This window comes from Pezoporus occidentalis, unplaced genomic scaffold, assembly GCF_034315485.1.
Source record: "Pezoporus occidentalis ecotype Australia unplaced genomic scaffold, CSIRO_AGI_Poc_V1 ctg127, whole genome shotgun sequence".
Taxonomy (NCBI): domain Eukaryota; kingdom Metazoa; phylum Chordata; class Aves; order Psittaciformes; family Psittacidae; genus Pezoporus; species Pezoporus occidentalis.
In genome coordinates, this window is record NW_026913071.1 from 2,211,091 (window position 1) to 2,227,123 (window position 16,033).

At 49.1% G+C, this 16,033-nt stretch overlaps 1 protein-coding gene across 7 annotated transcripts in view; it reads right to left on the reverse strand.

Moving 5' to 3' along the window:
- Positions 1–516: 516 nt before the first annotated feature.
- AFAP1L2 (actin filament associated protein 1 like 2) overlaps positions 517–16,033 on the reverse strand; it is a 68,956-nt gene continuing 53,439 nt past the window's right edge. For 2 of the 7 annotated variants that reach the window (XM_062607925.1, XM_062607923.1), the window contains exons 6-20: positions 14,075–14,158; positions 11,533–11,738; positions 10,799–10,978; positions 10,169–10,258; positions 9,258–9,342; positions 8,076–8,180; positions 7,230–7,441; positions 5,470–5,615; positions 4,737–4,848; positions 3,829–4,068; positions 3,564–3,741; positions 3,176–3,343; positions 2,729–2,910; positions 1,964–2,092; positions 517–1,674 (exon numbers count right to left, since the gene is read on the reverse strand). In XM_062607925.1, coding sequence (XP_062463909.1) covers positions 1,648–1,674; positions 1,964–2,092; positions 2,729–2,910; positions 3,176–3,343; positions 3,564–3,741; positions 3,829–4,068; positions 4,737–4,848; positions 5,470–5,615; positions 7,230–7,441; positions 8,076–8,180; positions 9,258–9,342; positions 10,169–10,258; positions 10,799–10,978; positions 11,533–11,738; positions 14,075–14,158 — 2,144 coding nt within the window. In that variant the 3' untranslated portion in view covers positions 517–1,647. The remainder of the gene's footprint in view (positions 1,675–1,963; positions 2,093–2,728; positions 2,911–3,175; positions 3,344–3,563; positions 3,742–3,828; positions 4,069–4,736; positions 4,849–5,469; positions 5,616–7,229; positions 7,442–8,075; positions 8,181–9,257; positions 9,343–10,168; positions 10,259–10,798; positions 10,979–11,532; positions 11,739–14,074; positions 14,159–16,033) is intronic. The other 5 variants (XM_062607929.1, XM_062607927.1, XM_062607926.1 and 2 more) reach the window with 4 other exon arrangements.

The following is a 16,033-nucleotide window of genomic DNA, read 5'->3' on the forward strand; positions in this document are numbered from 1 at the left end:
GTCATCTGAGCGATCTCGAGCTACCCATGTGCTGGTCCCCCTGCATGCAAGGTCGGATCTGCAGCTTCCCATGCACCTTGTCACCTGCCGTTTTGACCCTCACCCATCCATACAGACAAGTGACAGTGAGCCCTTCCAGCCTACACAGTGGATTTTTTAGGTGAGGTGCAGCGTGTGCAGAACCGGCCTTTACACCTGAGGTTTGACTGCCATGGCCTAGCGAGCTAGGACGGTGACAGCAAAGTCCTCAGGGCGTAGCTTTTGTAAGATCACCTTCTCCTTGATGGAAGACCATACAAGGCTAGGCGAGCTCCATCAGCCCGCGTTTGAAGATAGGAGTTTTCCTTCTCCTATGACAAAGGCCTGTCTTCGCTAACGAAGATTCAGGAAGACCTTTACCCACGCATTCTGAACAAGACTGTCATCTCCTGGGTCAATCACAAGCGACCGGTGATGCAATAGCACAACAAGCGTCTAGGCGGGATACCAAGGTGTTCAGTCATAAGCCCGCAGATGGTATATTAAGTTAAATAAGCTGGAAATCAGGGTGACAGCACCAATATGGCCAGCAGCCCACCCCTGGAGCAGAACAGGCCAGGCTGGTCAGCCCTGCCTGCGTGGAGGGGCTCCTGAAGGCATCCCTGTGTCTTCAAAAGCAGATTGTATGTCTGTGGCTCTGTGGAGACCAGAGAGCATCAGCAGAGTGGTGCTCATAGATGGGGCAGGAACATGGGGACTGCTTTACCTCCCCTCCCCTGGGAAAGGGCAAGCCCTGAGAGATAGACACACTGGGATCCAGCTTCCCATACAACAGCTGAGCAGGCCTGGGCCTTTGGTGAATTATTAACAAACCTTCAAATAGGATTTCTTTTCCAGAACAAACTCCTCAGGTGAAAGAGAATTAACTGAATCTGCTTGCAGATATCCATTGCCCAGAGCTCTTGGTGCCACCAGTCTGTACCATATCTTACAGAACAAGAAGGTGAACAGGGATCTTCCTTGACACTCTGGCAAAGCTGGAGCAGGCTGGTAGCAGTGAACACATGCTGGGGTGAATCAGGACACCACAGGAATCCCCTGGACAGGCTGCTGTGTGCCTCTCATTCATGTCTGGAGCATCACTCAGGTGTGGGTATTGCCAATGACCGAAGGCTGGATGAAAAGCAGCTGAGTGATGACTGGCAGCAAGACAGGAGACTTTAGCTGACTGCAGTTTGTCACAACAGGTTGAAAACCACCGGGGTATAAAGACTAGCAGAGGCCCCTTCTGAACCCACTACTGCCACTAATATAGAAACCTTAATGACTCATTGATAAACCTTCAGAGTAGAAATACACAGAACACCTCTATGTACAGTAACATTCTTGTATACATCAACTGGGTTAGGAACTTGATGCAAGGATTGCCACTGGTTGTTATTGATTTAGCTACGTGATTGGGACTTGTCTGGAAAGAGCAAGATCATTTGGGATAACTCATATTGGCAGCAGTTGGCTCCGTTGCTGCGTTGAGCAGTTGGTGTGACGTGGAGGAGGCGCTTGGTATGTGGTTGTGTTGCACAACTCAACCTCCACCTAAAGATGATTGAATCCCCTTGGCCAGGAATGGGCAATTCCAGTCTTTAGTCCATCTAAAAAGATGTGCTTCTAACTAGTTCCCTTCTTCTCCCATTCCTGCCAAGGAATAAAGGCAAATTAGTCAAAAGGCAGATCTGGAAAGCCACAATAGTTGTAATGTGCATGGTCAACCCAAGTGGTTTTGGCTGCAGAATAGGTCAGGGCTGTCTCTCTGTTATAAGCAATACACACATTTATTCATTTAAATCACATCTAAGGCAAACCCAGGTAAAAAGACCAGAGGAAAACCAGGCTCCAAGTGGTGCTTGGTCAGGGGTAAGACACCCCACCACCCCATCCCACTGCCAGGAGGGAAAAGCAGCGGCATGTACAAATTAACGCGTACCTTAGCTTTCTGTAGGACTGTTCCCTTCCCTGTCACCATGACGGATAAAGGCCTGTTTTTTAAGGCTGTTGCTGAATTGACTGGTGAGTTGTCTGCGCTGTTGGTTGGACTGGCACATTTTGCCTGAATCTACAGCAGAAAGAACAGAAGGGTGATGACTTCAGCCTACCAACAGAGATTGCTGCCTTTCCCCAGCAGCTCCTTCTCACAGCCACATCCCACTTGCACTGAGGAATATATATTTCAGTGACATCCCAATTTCAAAATACCAATATGTGTGTGGTGTGTTTGGGTGTTGAGGACTCAAGCAGAGATTCAGAGCAGGGCTCAGGCAGTGACCATCTCCGTTTCATGGGAACAACGTTCCCAAGAATGAACTTAGCTGCCTGAATCTCCCCCCAAACCACCCTGCGGCTCAGCTGAGCACAGAAGGAGCTGGGTCCAAACCTGCATGGCCCTGGAGGGTGTTGTTCAAAGTCCCATGTGGAAATACAACTGCTCTCTTGAGCCCCAGCCCCCTTTCACTTCCCCATCACTGCAGTTACCTCATTATGTTATTATTATACTATTATTTTATGTCTATACATAGCTAATAATTTACATAATACTTTGCTTAGATAAGATATAATCTAGACTTTTATGTAGGATTACATATTATAATAATTTAATGCTGTTGTTAATGATTATATTATTAAGCAGGCTGAGACAATGGGACTGCCTGGCTGCTGGAAAGCCACTGCACACCCCAGGGGTGCCCCCACATACCCGTGGGGCTGCGTTCTCCAGGTGTGTGGTATCCACCGCAGTGCCCAACGTCACAGGGCCGGACTCAGCCTTCTTCAGGTTCTCCTTCACTTCCACCAGGCTCAGCTCCAGGTCCACCCTCCGGCTCTCCTTCCTTTTGCATTCTTCTTCTATCTCCTTCAGCCGCTGCTCCAGGCTCTTGTCTGTGAAGGGAGGGAGGGGTAACTTGATGCTGGCTGGGAACTTGGGGAGCTCATGAAGGGAGCAGGGACCAGGGCATGTCCTGTATGTTTTCCTTGTATTTCCTTATATTCCCTGGGCAACCTGTGCCAGCACCTGATCACCCTCACAGGGAAGAATCTATTCCTAATATCCAATCTAAATCTCCCCTCTGTCAGTTCAAACCCATTCCCCCTTGTCCTACCCCTGCATGCCCCTCTCCACACATCACCCCTTGCCCAGCTCTACCTGTGTTACCCCCAAGCATTTCCTTCAGCTCTCGCCTCTCCTTGCGCAGCTGGGTGAGCTGAGACCGGATTTCATCCTTCTCCTTCTCCAGCCGCTCCTTCTCCTCTGTAAACCGCTTCACCTCTGCTTCTGTCCTGTTCTTGCCCAGCTTGGTTTCCACTGCTGATGCTGCAAACACAACCCATCAAAACAAGGGGGAAAATCAGGAAGGAAAGCTTTCTTAGGTGCTCAGAAACAAAATGAATGAGGGTCTGGGAAGTCACCAACCAGGAGACTCATCCCCTTGTAAAGCTACTGTATAGCAGCATCAAGGGAACCACAGGGCAAAACTCACACTCAGAGCACCACCTCCCTCCAAGCCCCTGCTGCCCCAGTGTCACCCACTCACCCAGCAGTGGCATCTTGGGCCGGTGTGTGGGTACCAGCTGAGGGCTGCCCGCTGTCCCTGCGCCCAGCGGCACCTCGGGGGCTGGCTGGGGGAAGGCGATGTTCTGCTGCTGCGTCTGGATCTTAACAGTGGGCATCCGTGGCAGCGCCTCATCGGGCTCTGGCTTCTCTGGCTGTTTCTGGGGGCAGAAATGAAGTGGGATGATGTGGTGGGGAGAACTGGCTCACTGGTTAAGTCTGCACCACACCACAGTCCAGGACAGTACCTGCTCCGAGGTCTCCATCTCCTTAACACAGGGCTCGGCTTCCTTAGGCACAGGGGCTGGCTCTGCTGTGCTCTCTGCTGCAGCCTTGTTGGCAGCCCTTTCTAGAGATGGTGAACTGAGGGGTGAAGGCTGGCATGACATCTTGCCAGCACAGTGCAGGAAGGACTTCACTGGGGTGAGATCCAGGTATACTCTGTCCTGGTCCCCCTCCGCTTTGCTCTCATTCTTGGGTACTTCTTCCTGCAAAAGGAGAGTGCTCCCCTGAAATGGGACCATCTGCTGCAGTATAGGAAATACCTCACTGCAAAGCAGTAGTATCTCAGGCAATCTGGAGTATTTTCCATAAACCTTAGAGGAATTAAAAACCCAATCTCTGTGTCGTTCCATACAGGGCTTTTTGGTGTACTGAAAGAAAGGTCCTTCTTGCTCTCCTTCTACAGCACTTTCCAATGGTACCAGCAGCCCCATCCAAGGATCTCACGCTGCTGTACATCTTGCAGCCCTTGTCAGATTCTTTCCTTGGATAACAGTCCCATCCCCAGGGTGGTCCGTCTTTCTTGTCCTTACACAGGACTTGTTCTTACAGGCATCAAAAGGAGTTTGGATAGACCAGGCTCCAAACAACCCACCATCAATCACCAAATAATCCATGCTGTTTGCTGACGGAAACTGTGGGATTTTATCCCAGCTGCCTGAGAATCCATACAGCACCCTGCTGGAAATTTCTCTCCCATTCTTTAGTGCCTCCTCTCCAGCACTCACTTTGCCCCATTGCAAAAGCCTGGATTTCCCCAGGACCAAGGAATCCCTTTTGCTGCTGTTGGAAAACCCTCCCCCTTCACTGCTGGAGACTCCCCCACGGCCAGATGTTTGCTCATGGCACAGCACTGGGTGATGATGACTCTTACCACAGGCAGGTCTGGCAGATCCACATCGTCGTACAGCTCCTCCTGCTGCACCTTGCCCTTCGGCAGGTTGTCGATATAGGCATTGGGCTCAGAGTACTTCCTCTGCATTAAGCTGTGAACAAGAAGCAGGACATCCCATCAGGGTGTGCTGCATTTTGGGGCACCCAAGCATAGTGGTCCTGGGGCCTGGGCAGGGCTGCATGGTCAGATGCAGAAGATAAGAAGGTAGAGCCATGCAGCAATGTGAGAACTGCTGCTGTCACATTTCCCTTTGGCTCTTCCTCACCCACCCTCAGGCACAGCACTGCAGCAGCACTATAGCCCTGTACCAGTGGCACAGTGAACCACATGGCTGGGTGCCCATGGCCTCACATAGAATCATAGAACGGTTTGGGTTGGAAGGGACCTTCAAAGCACATCTAATCCAACTCCCTGCAACGAGCAGGGTCATCTTCAACTAGATCAGGTCCATGAACCAAGTCCACCCCACCAACCTGCCTTTGCAAGAACCACCTAGGCATGTGCCCTAGACCCATGGTAAGCTGCAGCTCAGGTTAGATGTGCCATGGTGAGACAAGTGCTGTCCTGTCCCTCACCGAGCTTCCAAAGACAGCTACAGAGCTGTGAATTTACCACCCCTTCCCATGTGGGAGGCAGCCAAGCTCCCACAATCAGAGGAACCCTTGCTCCAGTTGCTTTCCCTCTACCAGCATCCCCATTCCCACTGACGTACAAGAAGGAGTTCTTCGCGGCGCTCACGATGCAGGAAACCCTGTCAGCATCCACGTAATCATAGGTGAATTCCTCTGGGTCTGTTTTCGAACCTGACTCCGACAAGAGGAGGCCCAGCCAGTGACCCATTTCCTCCGAGGACTTGGCCTATGGGGACATCAGAGAGGACAAGTTGCAACAGCAGTTTCTCTTCTCTCCCAAGGCTAATGCTGCTTAGCCCTGCAAAGGGGAGTATGCTGGGCTTGCAAGGGGAAAGATGAATTGCTGGCTATTTATATTAAACCTAAGCTGCATTGAAAGAAAAAAGAAGTACCCCTGACTGATGTGCAAATTTGGAAGATAAATGAATGCAGCTCTTCGATTAACTCTAGTCAACCTGCGTTTTCTTTTTGACGGTGATCAACTCAGCTGCTTACAAGAGTAAGGGCAGTCTCTGGGGCTGGAGATGCTGGCATGGAGCTGGCTTTGGCAAGGAAAGCATGCGGGATTTATTTTGCACCAGCAGAGCGCAGCAATGGGATTGCCAAACACAGACATGCAAGGAGACCTGAGCACACAAGGGAACCTGCGAGTTCCTTATGGCAGAGCTCAAACCCCTTCTAGGGCTGAGAGGAAAGAGGGGAAGGAAGGTGTTTAAAACAGGATCAGAGAACATCAAAGACAGCCCCTCACTTTAACATGATCAGTATTAAATGAACACCCTGATATTTTGCACAATGAAGAGAGAAATATGGTGCCTTGTAGCCAGCTATAGGAAATAGCCGCATGTACTTCTGGTAGTGAGGGATTTCTACCTGAAGCAAGAAGATGCAGCCATCTTTTGCTTTGATTTAAAGAGAGCAGTAAGCACAAAGAGAAATTCAGGGCAAGTGAATCCCAAACTGGAAAGTATATTTTAAGCTACCAATCTGTTTTATTTAGCAGGGACTCGAGCCCCTGGGAAGTCAGCCAGACCGTACAAAATACACATTCTTCCATTCACAAAATGTGAACTTTCCCAGCACCTCTTCTTCACACCTGTAATTAGGCAAGATTCCTCAGACACAGACATACCCTGAATCAGAAACTAAACAAAAACACCTTTGAACTTCATGGCAGGCCCTCGAAGTCAGTTGTTTAGCTATAAATATTCCGCCCACTGGAAAAATACAGGAAATTGCTCACATTGTCCACCTCCTACTATAATCATGCTGTCGTCAGAGAGAACTAAGATTAGAGATAAACAGTCCTGGATGCAGGCAAAGGAAAGTAACAGATGGAGATGAATTCACTTGCACTTTCAGGGGCAGATCTGTGATCAGTTTACTTGAGATTCACAACCCATGGCTTTGGGACTCCCTGTTTGCAGAAGGTGAAGCTCTCCATTTCTCCTAACCACAGACTTAAATCCCTAGAGTGGCATTCTTCTCATCTAACATTAGCTATCTGAAATACATCCCATACAACTTAATCATCATACAATCATAAAGTCAGCGGAGAGAGATGGGTATCTCTAGAGGACCCTTCATCCCATCCTAAGATGAGTGCCTAAGATGAAGGCTGAATGGTCCTCTGGAGGCACCAGCATCAGACACAACCTGGATTGACAGCTAGGTGGGACACCTTCTAGGTGACCGCAGGCAGATGAACCTAAGTCCCTCGCTTCAGGTTCTGCTTTCCTGGACTGAGGGCTCCTCTGGAGGGCCTCACCAGCATTTAGGCCTCTTGAGACACCCCCGCTGACAGCTTAAAGCAGAAATGTCTTGGAGATATACACCCTACCTCCAGAATGACCCGCTCTTCCCCGTTGTGCAGGATGCGGAAGGAGTAGAGATGATCAGGGCTTGGCTCTGGGATAATTTCACAACCTGCCAGGCTCAGGGGCTGCTGAGCCAATTTGCTCCGGTTCTTGTCCTGGTAGAAATGGAGGTGACCATCTTTTATCTGGCACCAACGGGACTTCCACTGGCTGTTCACTAGCACATTCAGGTAACCTGCAAGCAAGCATGGGTTACTTAGGCACATTTTCTACTCCAAGGGGAGAGGGAATCCAAACTCACTGTGTGCATGAGGATGTCTGATGGGTAAGTTCTGAGGTCACCACACAACACAAAGCCACTGACAATGACAAAGAGCAAAGGCACAAGCTGTTCTATCCATACAAAACAGGATGAAAAGGGTAAAATCTGTTCAAAACGAGACCTTTGTAATTCAGGTTAGGTTTGGAGCAGCAAATTGGTTGCAAAGGGTTGGACAAAGTTGGTCCCAGATGGTGAATAACAGCTGACTCACACAACTCTCCCCCTGCCAACTCCTACACACTGGGCTAATGCCCAGGGTGAGCAGCACAGATGCCTTCTGCATGCACACCTGGTATTACCTGCCCTTCCTATTGGGTCACCCTGCAAGCTAGTGTCCTCCTTGTAAGCCACTCAGTCACCTTAATGTGTAAGAGGTACCACAACCTATACGGATTTACTGGCACAGACCAAGCAGACTGTGGCCTCTGCCTCGGGACAGCCTGGCACCTGTGGTTGAGGAGGAGGATGCCTGGTGCTCATCCTGCCCTGCACACCGAGATCCATCACCAAGACAAATCCCTGCAGAGGAGCTCATGCTGGCACTTACTTGAAGTCTCCAGGGATCTCTCTGGGCTATCCAGGGAGCTGGATTTCTTCCTCCCAAGGTTCATGAGGTTGCTCAGTTTCAGTCCAGATGTGCCCTTCTTTTTAACTACCAGAAAAGAAAATGAAAGAGAGCATTTGTGTGGCTTTCCTAGCCCACAGACATACACACAGCCTGCTCTCCCTGCTAGTCCAAAGTCCAGGGAGACTATGAGCAAGATGTAATCCCACCACTAATCGCAGAGTGATTTGCTGAAGATACTTCATCTATATTGCTTTAAACTTGGGTTAATTCTGACCAAACACCAGTCACTGCATAAAGGCTGTTCGCACAGGTCTTGCTGTGCAGGTGCCAACCTCCCTTCACTTTCTTATACTACAAAGAATGGAACTAAAAGGAGGGACTTCAGGTGGGGAGGGTGAAAGCTTATGTCCAAACAGCCTCTTTAGCATTTTCCTACTGAGCATATCAGTCAGTGAATGAATATAGCTGCATAATCATCAGGTAATCACGGTGAAGAATCAAGTTGGATGTTTTTAGTCCAGATTTTCTTTCCCCCTACTCTAACAAAATGATGAATTCTTAGTGTAAAGGGACTCAGCAGCCAAGTTCCATCCGTTAGGTGACTCCAGTTGAGTCCTCAGCATGGCTTTATCTTCCTCTATCCCTCATATACATACATGGTGCCACCATCCTTCTAATAGAGCATCTCTTCTTTCAATGTACTTACCTGCCCTATCGTACAGAAGGGGAATATAGATGAATTGCCCAAAGCCAGACACCCTAGCATGAAGGTGTAACTCTCCCGTTGGAGACGGCTCAGCATTTCACACTCCAAGTTTCTCTGCAGACATCTCTGAGGGAAGTCACTTAGGTTGCATTTATGCCACCTCAAACTGCCCCAGCGTGACTTGCCCAGAGTCACACAGCATCTCTGTGGTGGGGCAGGCATCATGCCCAGGCTTCTCCAGCCCTATCCTAACTCTGTAACTGCTGAGAAATCCCAACATCTGTCACTGCATTATGGAAAATAATGAACTGGAATCAAAAGGACAGGCAGAGGATTCACACGCAGCTTTCACCCTGCACCAGGTCAGTTTGAGGTGGTGGTGGCAAACATGAAGCCCTCGCACATGCAGGGTCAGTGATCCCCATTCCCCTGCCTTTCCCAGGGTGAGGTTTTACCATCTTTTGTCTCGGCTGTCTCCGGGTGTCCGTCGGTGCTGCTCCCACTCTCGGAGGCTGCAGAGTACCTCTCAGACACCTCCACCTGCCAACAGCACCAGATACAGGCTCCACAGACAAACGTGACCCATCCCTCAGTCCAGCACCCGCCGCAAGTGCCTTTCCCCCCTCTCCACAGCAGATGCTTTCACACAGACATGTCCCACCTCCCCAGTCACTCTGTGCCCTCCCTGTCATTTCTGATCCCATCATCCAGCACACGAACTGCCCTGGCTGGGCTCACCTCTGAGGTGACACAGTGGCACCACCAGTGGCACCCTATGGTATCCTGTCCTGCAGCCTGGCTGGTGGCGGCATCTTCCAGTCCCCATAGGACGGCATGGGCAGAGGAACTGACCAGGTACACAAACAGGTCCATTTTGGGTATCCACCAGAGACTTTAGAAGGGCTCTTTCACCTCTCAATATTTTGGAACAAGTTGCACCCCCTGAAGAGTGCCACCTAAACTGGGACTAAGACTGGCCCAAGCCCTGGCATCCAAGGGTCTATTCCCCTTCCAAAGCTCCTGGGGAGTACGATTGTCCTGCTGGATGAGATAGTGGCTGCTGCCTTGTGTGGAAGAGAGCCCATTGCTGAGTCACTTTTGGAGTAAGATTTGGCAACAAAAGGCTGCAAAGAAAAATTATTATAGCTCCAATAACTCTCCTTTTCAGCAGAACAGGGGTCTGGTTACACCCCTATCAGTCTTTGCTCAAATAAAATTACTACACCTACAACTATTATTTATGGCAGGGGGTTGGATCTGGATGATCTTAAGGTCCTCTCTAACCCAAACCATTCTGTGGTTCTATGAATAAAGGAACAGATGGAAAAGTTGAAGTGCTAATTCCCTCTGTAAAGATCAGGTGTACCTTTGGGTAACAGAGCCTCTGTGAATCTGGGATGTACTGGTTGCCTTCACTGCCTCCTTCACACAGCAGACCACTGGTCTCCTGGATTACCTGTGCAGAAAAGCAAGCCATAGCCTGTGAGAGAGCTGCAGTACCGAGTCAATACTTGTCCCCCACTCAGGACAGGCAGAACCAGCGCAGCCTGGGAGACCCACAGTTTATATTGCTGGCAACGCTGGGGATTTTCCTGGCGTTGCAGCAGGCAGCCAGCAGAAACCGATGGATCCAAGTCAGCGGGCAGAGACTGCCAGCAACGGCAGCCCCGGCGCCTTGCAGCCCAAGGCTGCTTCTTTTGCTGCTGCTGTCTGAGGGAAAGGGCCATATCTCCCCCTGTCCTCAGCCAATTCGTACTGGGCACCCACGCCAGACATCCCTCCTCCAGCAGCTGGGCTGGGAGGTCCTTCCACAGCCTCTTGCACACAGAAGGCAGCAGGGGCTGCAGGAAGAAGCTATCCCAGGACATGGAAATAAAGCCTGTGTTTGTATACAGGCTTGCAGGGAGGAAGGGAGCCAGAGCACACAAGGACAAGACTGAGATAAGATATAGTCTCCCAGCAAAGCCAGGGTGGGAGCAAGGAAGGCGCCACTGACCCTGAGCCACTGCTCTGCCTGGTCTTTACTCTGCAGCCCCAGCACAATGACGTCTGCATTCATAGGGATGATCTTCAGCTTGTGTTCTTTCTTCCTCACTTGCTTTTCCTTGTGAATGACAGTGCAGCCCAGCAAATTCACATCCAGCTGAGGACTGTGGTCTTTGGAGCTCTTGTAGCACTGGGGAAGGAAGAAGGAGGGCAGGTAAGAGGCTGAGGAGGAGTTTTCCCTCACTCACTGGCAGAACTCAACCCAAGAAGCGGCTCAGTGCAAACACACGAATTAAGTTTGCTGAACACTAGAAAGTCCCATAGATCCTACAAGGCTGCGATGTCTACATAGGTATTTATAGAGATAAATGCACATCTATGTACATGCATATATAGTCTGAAATACCTCTTGCAGATACTCCTAGAGGGTCAAGTATGTGGTCAGCCAGTGAGATAAACATCCCTTCTCCTTAACCACCTCAAAAAGTTTCCCCCCAAAAGCACCTCTTTGGGAGTTTGGGATTTTGGTTCCAAATGTGACCTTGGGTCCCCCTCAGCAGCCCCATGCACACATCCCTTCTGAAAATGAAATGGTAGGCCCAAATCTCTGGGACATGATTTTTGAAGCACTGCTTCTAGAAGTACTTTTGTTCTGCCAGCTAGTTAGCATGACCTGAGGTGCCATTTCCCTCCCCAGCTCATGAAAATAGGATGTTATAGGCATAGAATAGAGGATCTACTCACCAGCAGCCTGGTGTCCTTGATAACACACAGCTGTTTTGCCCACTGTCCTAGCCACTTCTTCCTCCACAGGAATGCACAGATGCGGGCATCCTTCATCAGCTCAATGGTGGCCTCCGTGGATGGCCATTGGTGGGTTGCAGACTTGCCTTTACTACTCTCTTCTTCATCGTAAGATTCATAGGAGCTACTAACGGCTTCACCATCTTCTATAACAAAAGCAAAGCTCTATCATTAAATACATTCCTAGGACAACTCTGAACTTACTGCTTGCCTCAGCCATGCTCACACATGCAAAAGCTTCCAGCGCAGGGATGTGTCTTTTGAGGCTCTCCTACAGGAGAATAATGGATAGGATAATAACCATCATGGATCCCTTTTTCTTTCTAGCCCAATACTGATTCCATTGCAATGCTTTGTGCCTCATAGCAAACACTCAAAAGACACTTCTCAGTTGCCCACAAATTCAAGAACATTCCCTTAGACATTTCTGATGTTTGCTGCTCCCCCCACCACCACCAAAGATGCTTTTCCTACTTCCCACTTCTAGCCAAACACTCACAGTTTTTAAGGCAACAGCAGGCTACAATCAGCCCTTGTCCTCTGAATGTCAGAAGTAAAAATGATATTTGCAAGGCCATGCAGCAAGCAATGATCTATTGCATTTGATCTGTCATTCCACTTCCCTCTCTGGGCTAACAGGTCTCTCTCTACTCAACATCTAAAGGGCAGCAAGGGGCTTTGAAGGAATACACTGCTGCAGCAGCAAATAAGACTAATCACATCTTTTATATTCATTCCTAAATGGATTGCTACGTTATTAAGATGTGTTGGGATTTTCAGTACCCAGCTCTAATACACTGTAGGGTGTTGGAGTTTTCAGCTGATAGGAATAGCTGGTTATTGGCACCAGACCCATCAGAAACAATGAAAGTGTTTCCACTGACCACAGGGGAATTTGCAATGCCCTGCTGGGGTTTACAGTATGCCTCTTATTCACAAAATAAGCTCGCATAGCAAGATGGTAAGAACTGGGCAGCATCTTGTTTTGCATTCCTGTCTTACCAAACAGCATGGAGGAATATTGTTAAGTTTCTCTCACCAGAATTTATCTAGGTTTGACTCTCATTAAATCTTACTATATAGATAAAAGTCACATTATCAGATTGGTGCAAATTAAAAAGAGGAAAAGCAGCCAGAAAAGAGAAAAAAAAAAAAGCATTTGGAGCTTCACTGAAGAACATTTCTCAAGTTAGGTTTATTTCCTCTTAAGATAAAGGGAACTGAGATGCAGTAACAAAGCTACAGCCTTACCTCTAGTGAAATCTCACTCTATAACATCCCTCAAGTGATCAAAGCTGCACCAATTAAACAAGCTTAATAAAAAGAAAATAGCCCCTTTCAAAGTCTCTGAGTGGTACTGATAACACACTACTGGCTCACCATCTCCACACCCTCAGTGTATTGGACTGTCCATCCTTCATGGGAAAACATTACCCCAGTGCACTATCACTATGCAGACCTTGTCCACAAGCACCCTGCACAGAAATTCAGATGGAGTAAAAGTGTTGAGGTTTCTCATCCCTAAATATACTAAGAAGCCAAACCTCTGCACTGCTAGGGACCTTCCTTATGCATCAGCAAGGATGCCTAAGGGAACCTCATTGTCTAAACCTCCCTCCTTATCAACATGGGGCAGTTAGCAATATGCCCCCTGGGTGTCTCTGCTGCCACCTTTCTCCTAGGACAACAATACTTTTCTTCTATGCTTTCAGCAGGATCCCTGGCTGCTGTTTTCTGCACCAACCACAACCACAAGTGCCTCACAAGATGAGCTCTTCTTTACTTGGAGAGCTACAGCCATTGCTTTCCTGGTGACACCACTATGGCCTCACGACAGAAAGGTGTTTTCCAGACAGTCTAGTTGGCAAACAGGGACAAACCTTGCTTGGGTAACTTGAGACAACACTGTTGTCCCTACTGAGCTTCACTTGATCCCAAGTCATACAGCTCAGGCAGTATGTGCTTCAGTACAAGCTCTCCATGTTCACCTACTGGCAGTTCAACTAAGACCAGTTTTACCCTCTCATTGCCATGACATCAGTGGCAGCCATATTCTTGGTTATCTTTAATCCACCTCTGCTTTCTTATTTGTCTTCCTATGACCATGATGCCGGAAGCTCCAACCATCTTGTACACCAGAGCTGCCTCTGTCCAAGCAGAGCATCTTCAACATTCACTGAACGCTGCTTATCAATACAGCCAGTGCTCTCACCTGTCGGCTCCACATCAGTGACCAGAACCAGGGGAATAAAGGCTAGGGATGTTCTCTTCACTGTCATTTGAAGCATGGGGAAATACAAAGAAATGCCACCTTGTGTATTGCCAGCATGGGCAGGGAGAGGTGGTTACCCATGGTCATGGGTAATGGGCAAAGCCAGGGGGAGGCACCTGATCATCTTTGTGAAAACTGAGGGGCTTTTGAGGTTTGGTTTGTTTGTTTGGTTCTTTGAAAGGCACTTCAGGTTGGGAAAGCATGCCATACCCATCGTTATTGTGGCATAAATAACGCCCTCAGTAACCTGCAACCCTGGCCTGGGTCCAGCCGCAGCAAGCCTACCAAAAAGACCTGCACAGTCAAAGGGAAAGAGAAAGGGAGACAAAGGGAGAAAGACAAAGAAAGAACAAGGTCAGTCCAGCTCAGCCCCGTGATTTCCCCTCAGCCGGAGAAGCTGCCCCATCCCTGATGTGAACAGGGGAGCACACTACACAGTGAGACTTCAGACAGATGTTTTCAACCCATCCCCTCAAACAAGGCAATTCCCTTTCAAACAGAACCATTGCAATTCAAATCAGCCAGGGCAGATGAGATGCTTCAGCTGGAACAACGATTGCTCAGCTGGCAGTCACACTGCCCCTTGCTTTTTCATTCCCTTTCTTATCACACCCTCCAATTACGCAAAGGCAGACGAGGACGATAACAGTTTAACACATCTCAGCCCAGGAGGAAAGGGAAGGAGCAGCAGCACTTGCTGTAAAATGAAAGGCAGAGGTGCCCCCAGCAGAGGGGAGGGAATCCTGCTGATGAAAAAGGGACCCCGAGACCCAGCGGACTCATCCTCCTGCTTCGTTTTAATTAGTTCACCCATGGTTTGCTACAGTTCCTTGCAGTCCCACCTCTGATGCTGCACAGATCCTCTATCTCCTCAGCCCATCTGGAGGCTTGCTTTGATGTCCTTTCTTGGCAGTACACCCACTAATTTTAGTGGTGTTCCTATTTTTGTTTGGTTTCACTACGCCCATTTGTTTGGAGACGCATGGGTGTCTTCCAAGGCTCATGTGTAATTCTGTCAGAAACATGACCAGCTGCTCCCTGGAGCTCCAGCCCTTTCTCTACCCAGCTTGTGGGGACAGGGGGTGAGCACAGACAGGTGAGGTTGTAGCATCTTTAGTCACGGTAAACCCATGTATGTCCAGAATGCTCTTTAACAACAGCAGTTACACTAAGGTCTCAAGGCAATTGCTGGCAATGAGCATCGCTCCACATAGGACAGACAGAGGGTACTATTTGCCATCTGGTGAGATAACAGAACAGATGCCCAGAGAAGCTGTGGCTGCCCCATCCCTGGCAGTTTTCAAGGCCAAGTTGGATGGGGCTTGGAGCAACCTGCTCTAGTGGAAGGTGTCCCTGCCCATGGCAGGGGTTGGAACTGGATGATCTCTGAAGTCCCTTCCAACCCAAACCATTCTATGATCCTATAAAGGAAGGTGGGGAAAAGAGATGGGGAGCCCAGATTTGTACTTGTTGAACCAACAAGCAGGACCAGCAGGACCAAGACCTGCAGGTTTGTCAGTGTGCCATAGGGTTTGAAGCCTGATCTCAAGGCAAACCAATATACTAACAGACTCCCAGCACCACTGCCTGACCTCCCTTCTGCACAGCATGCCTTTACCCTCTCTTGAGCCCCTGCATCCTCCTCCTGCCACATAACTGCTGCTTCACATATTTCCCTGCTCCTCTTTCTCACTCAACCCAAGGCACCCTCTCGAACAGGAGCTTGCCAAACAGCAGAGAAATTCTCAGTGACATGTTGTTGCCTTCCTTCTCACTCAAACCAACTTAAAAACCATCAGCATTATAGCACACCAGGTGTCTTGTGTAGAAGGGACTGGGGCTTGCAGAGGGAACCCAGCAGTTGAGTAGTCACAAGAGGCAAAGGCACCACAAGCCTCGGTGGCGAGGGACTGCCTGGGTTTGCATGTCCCATCTCTGCTCCCTTTGTGGGCTCCTATCTCTTCTTACAGCTGTGATACTGCTTGGTAAAACAGCTATTTATAGCAGCCACAGACTGCTCTTTGGCACCCAGAACGATCTCATTTTGACAGTGCTCCTATGATATGGTTTTCTTCTCTTTTTGCAGGGCTCTCATCTCCTTAGGCATCTGACTGGCCTGGATTTCAGTGGCTGGTGGGTGGATTTGCATCTTAGAGCAGCAGGTTACCA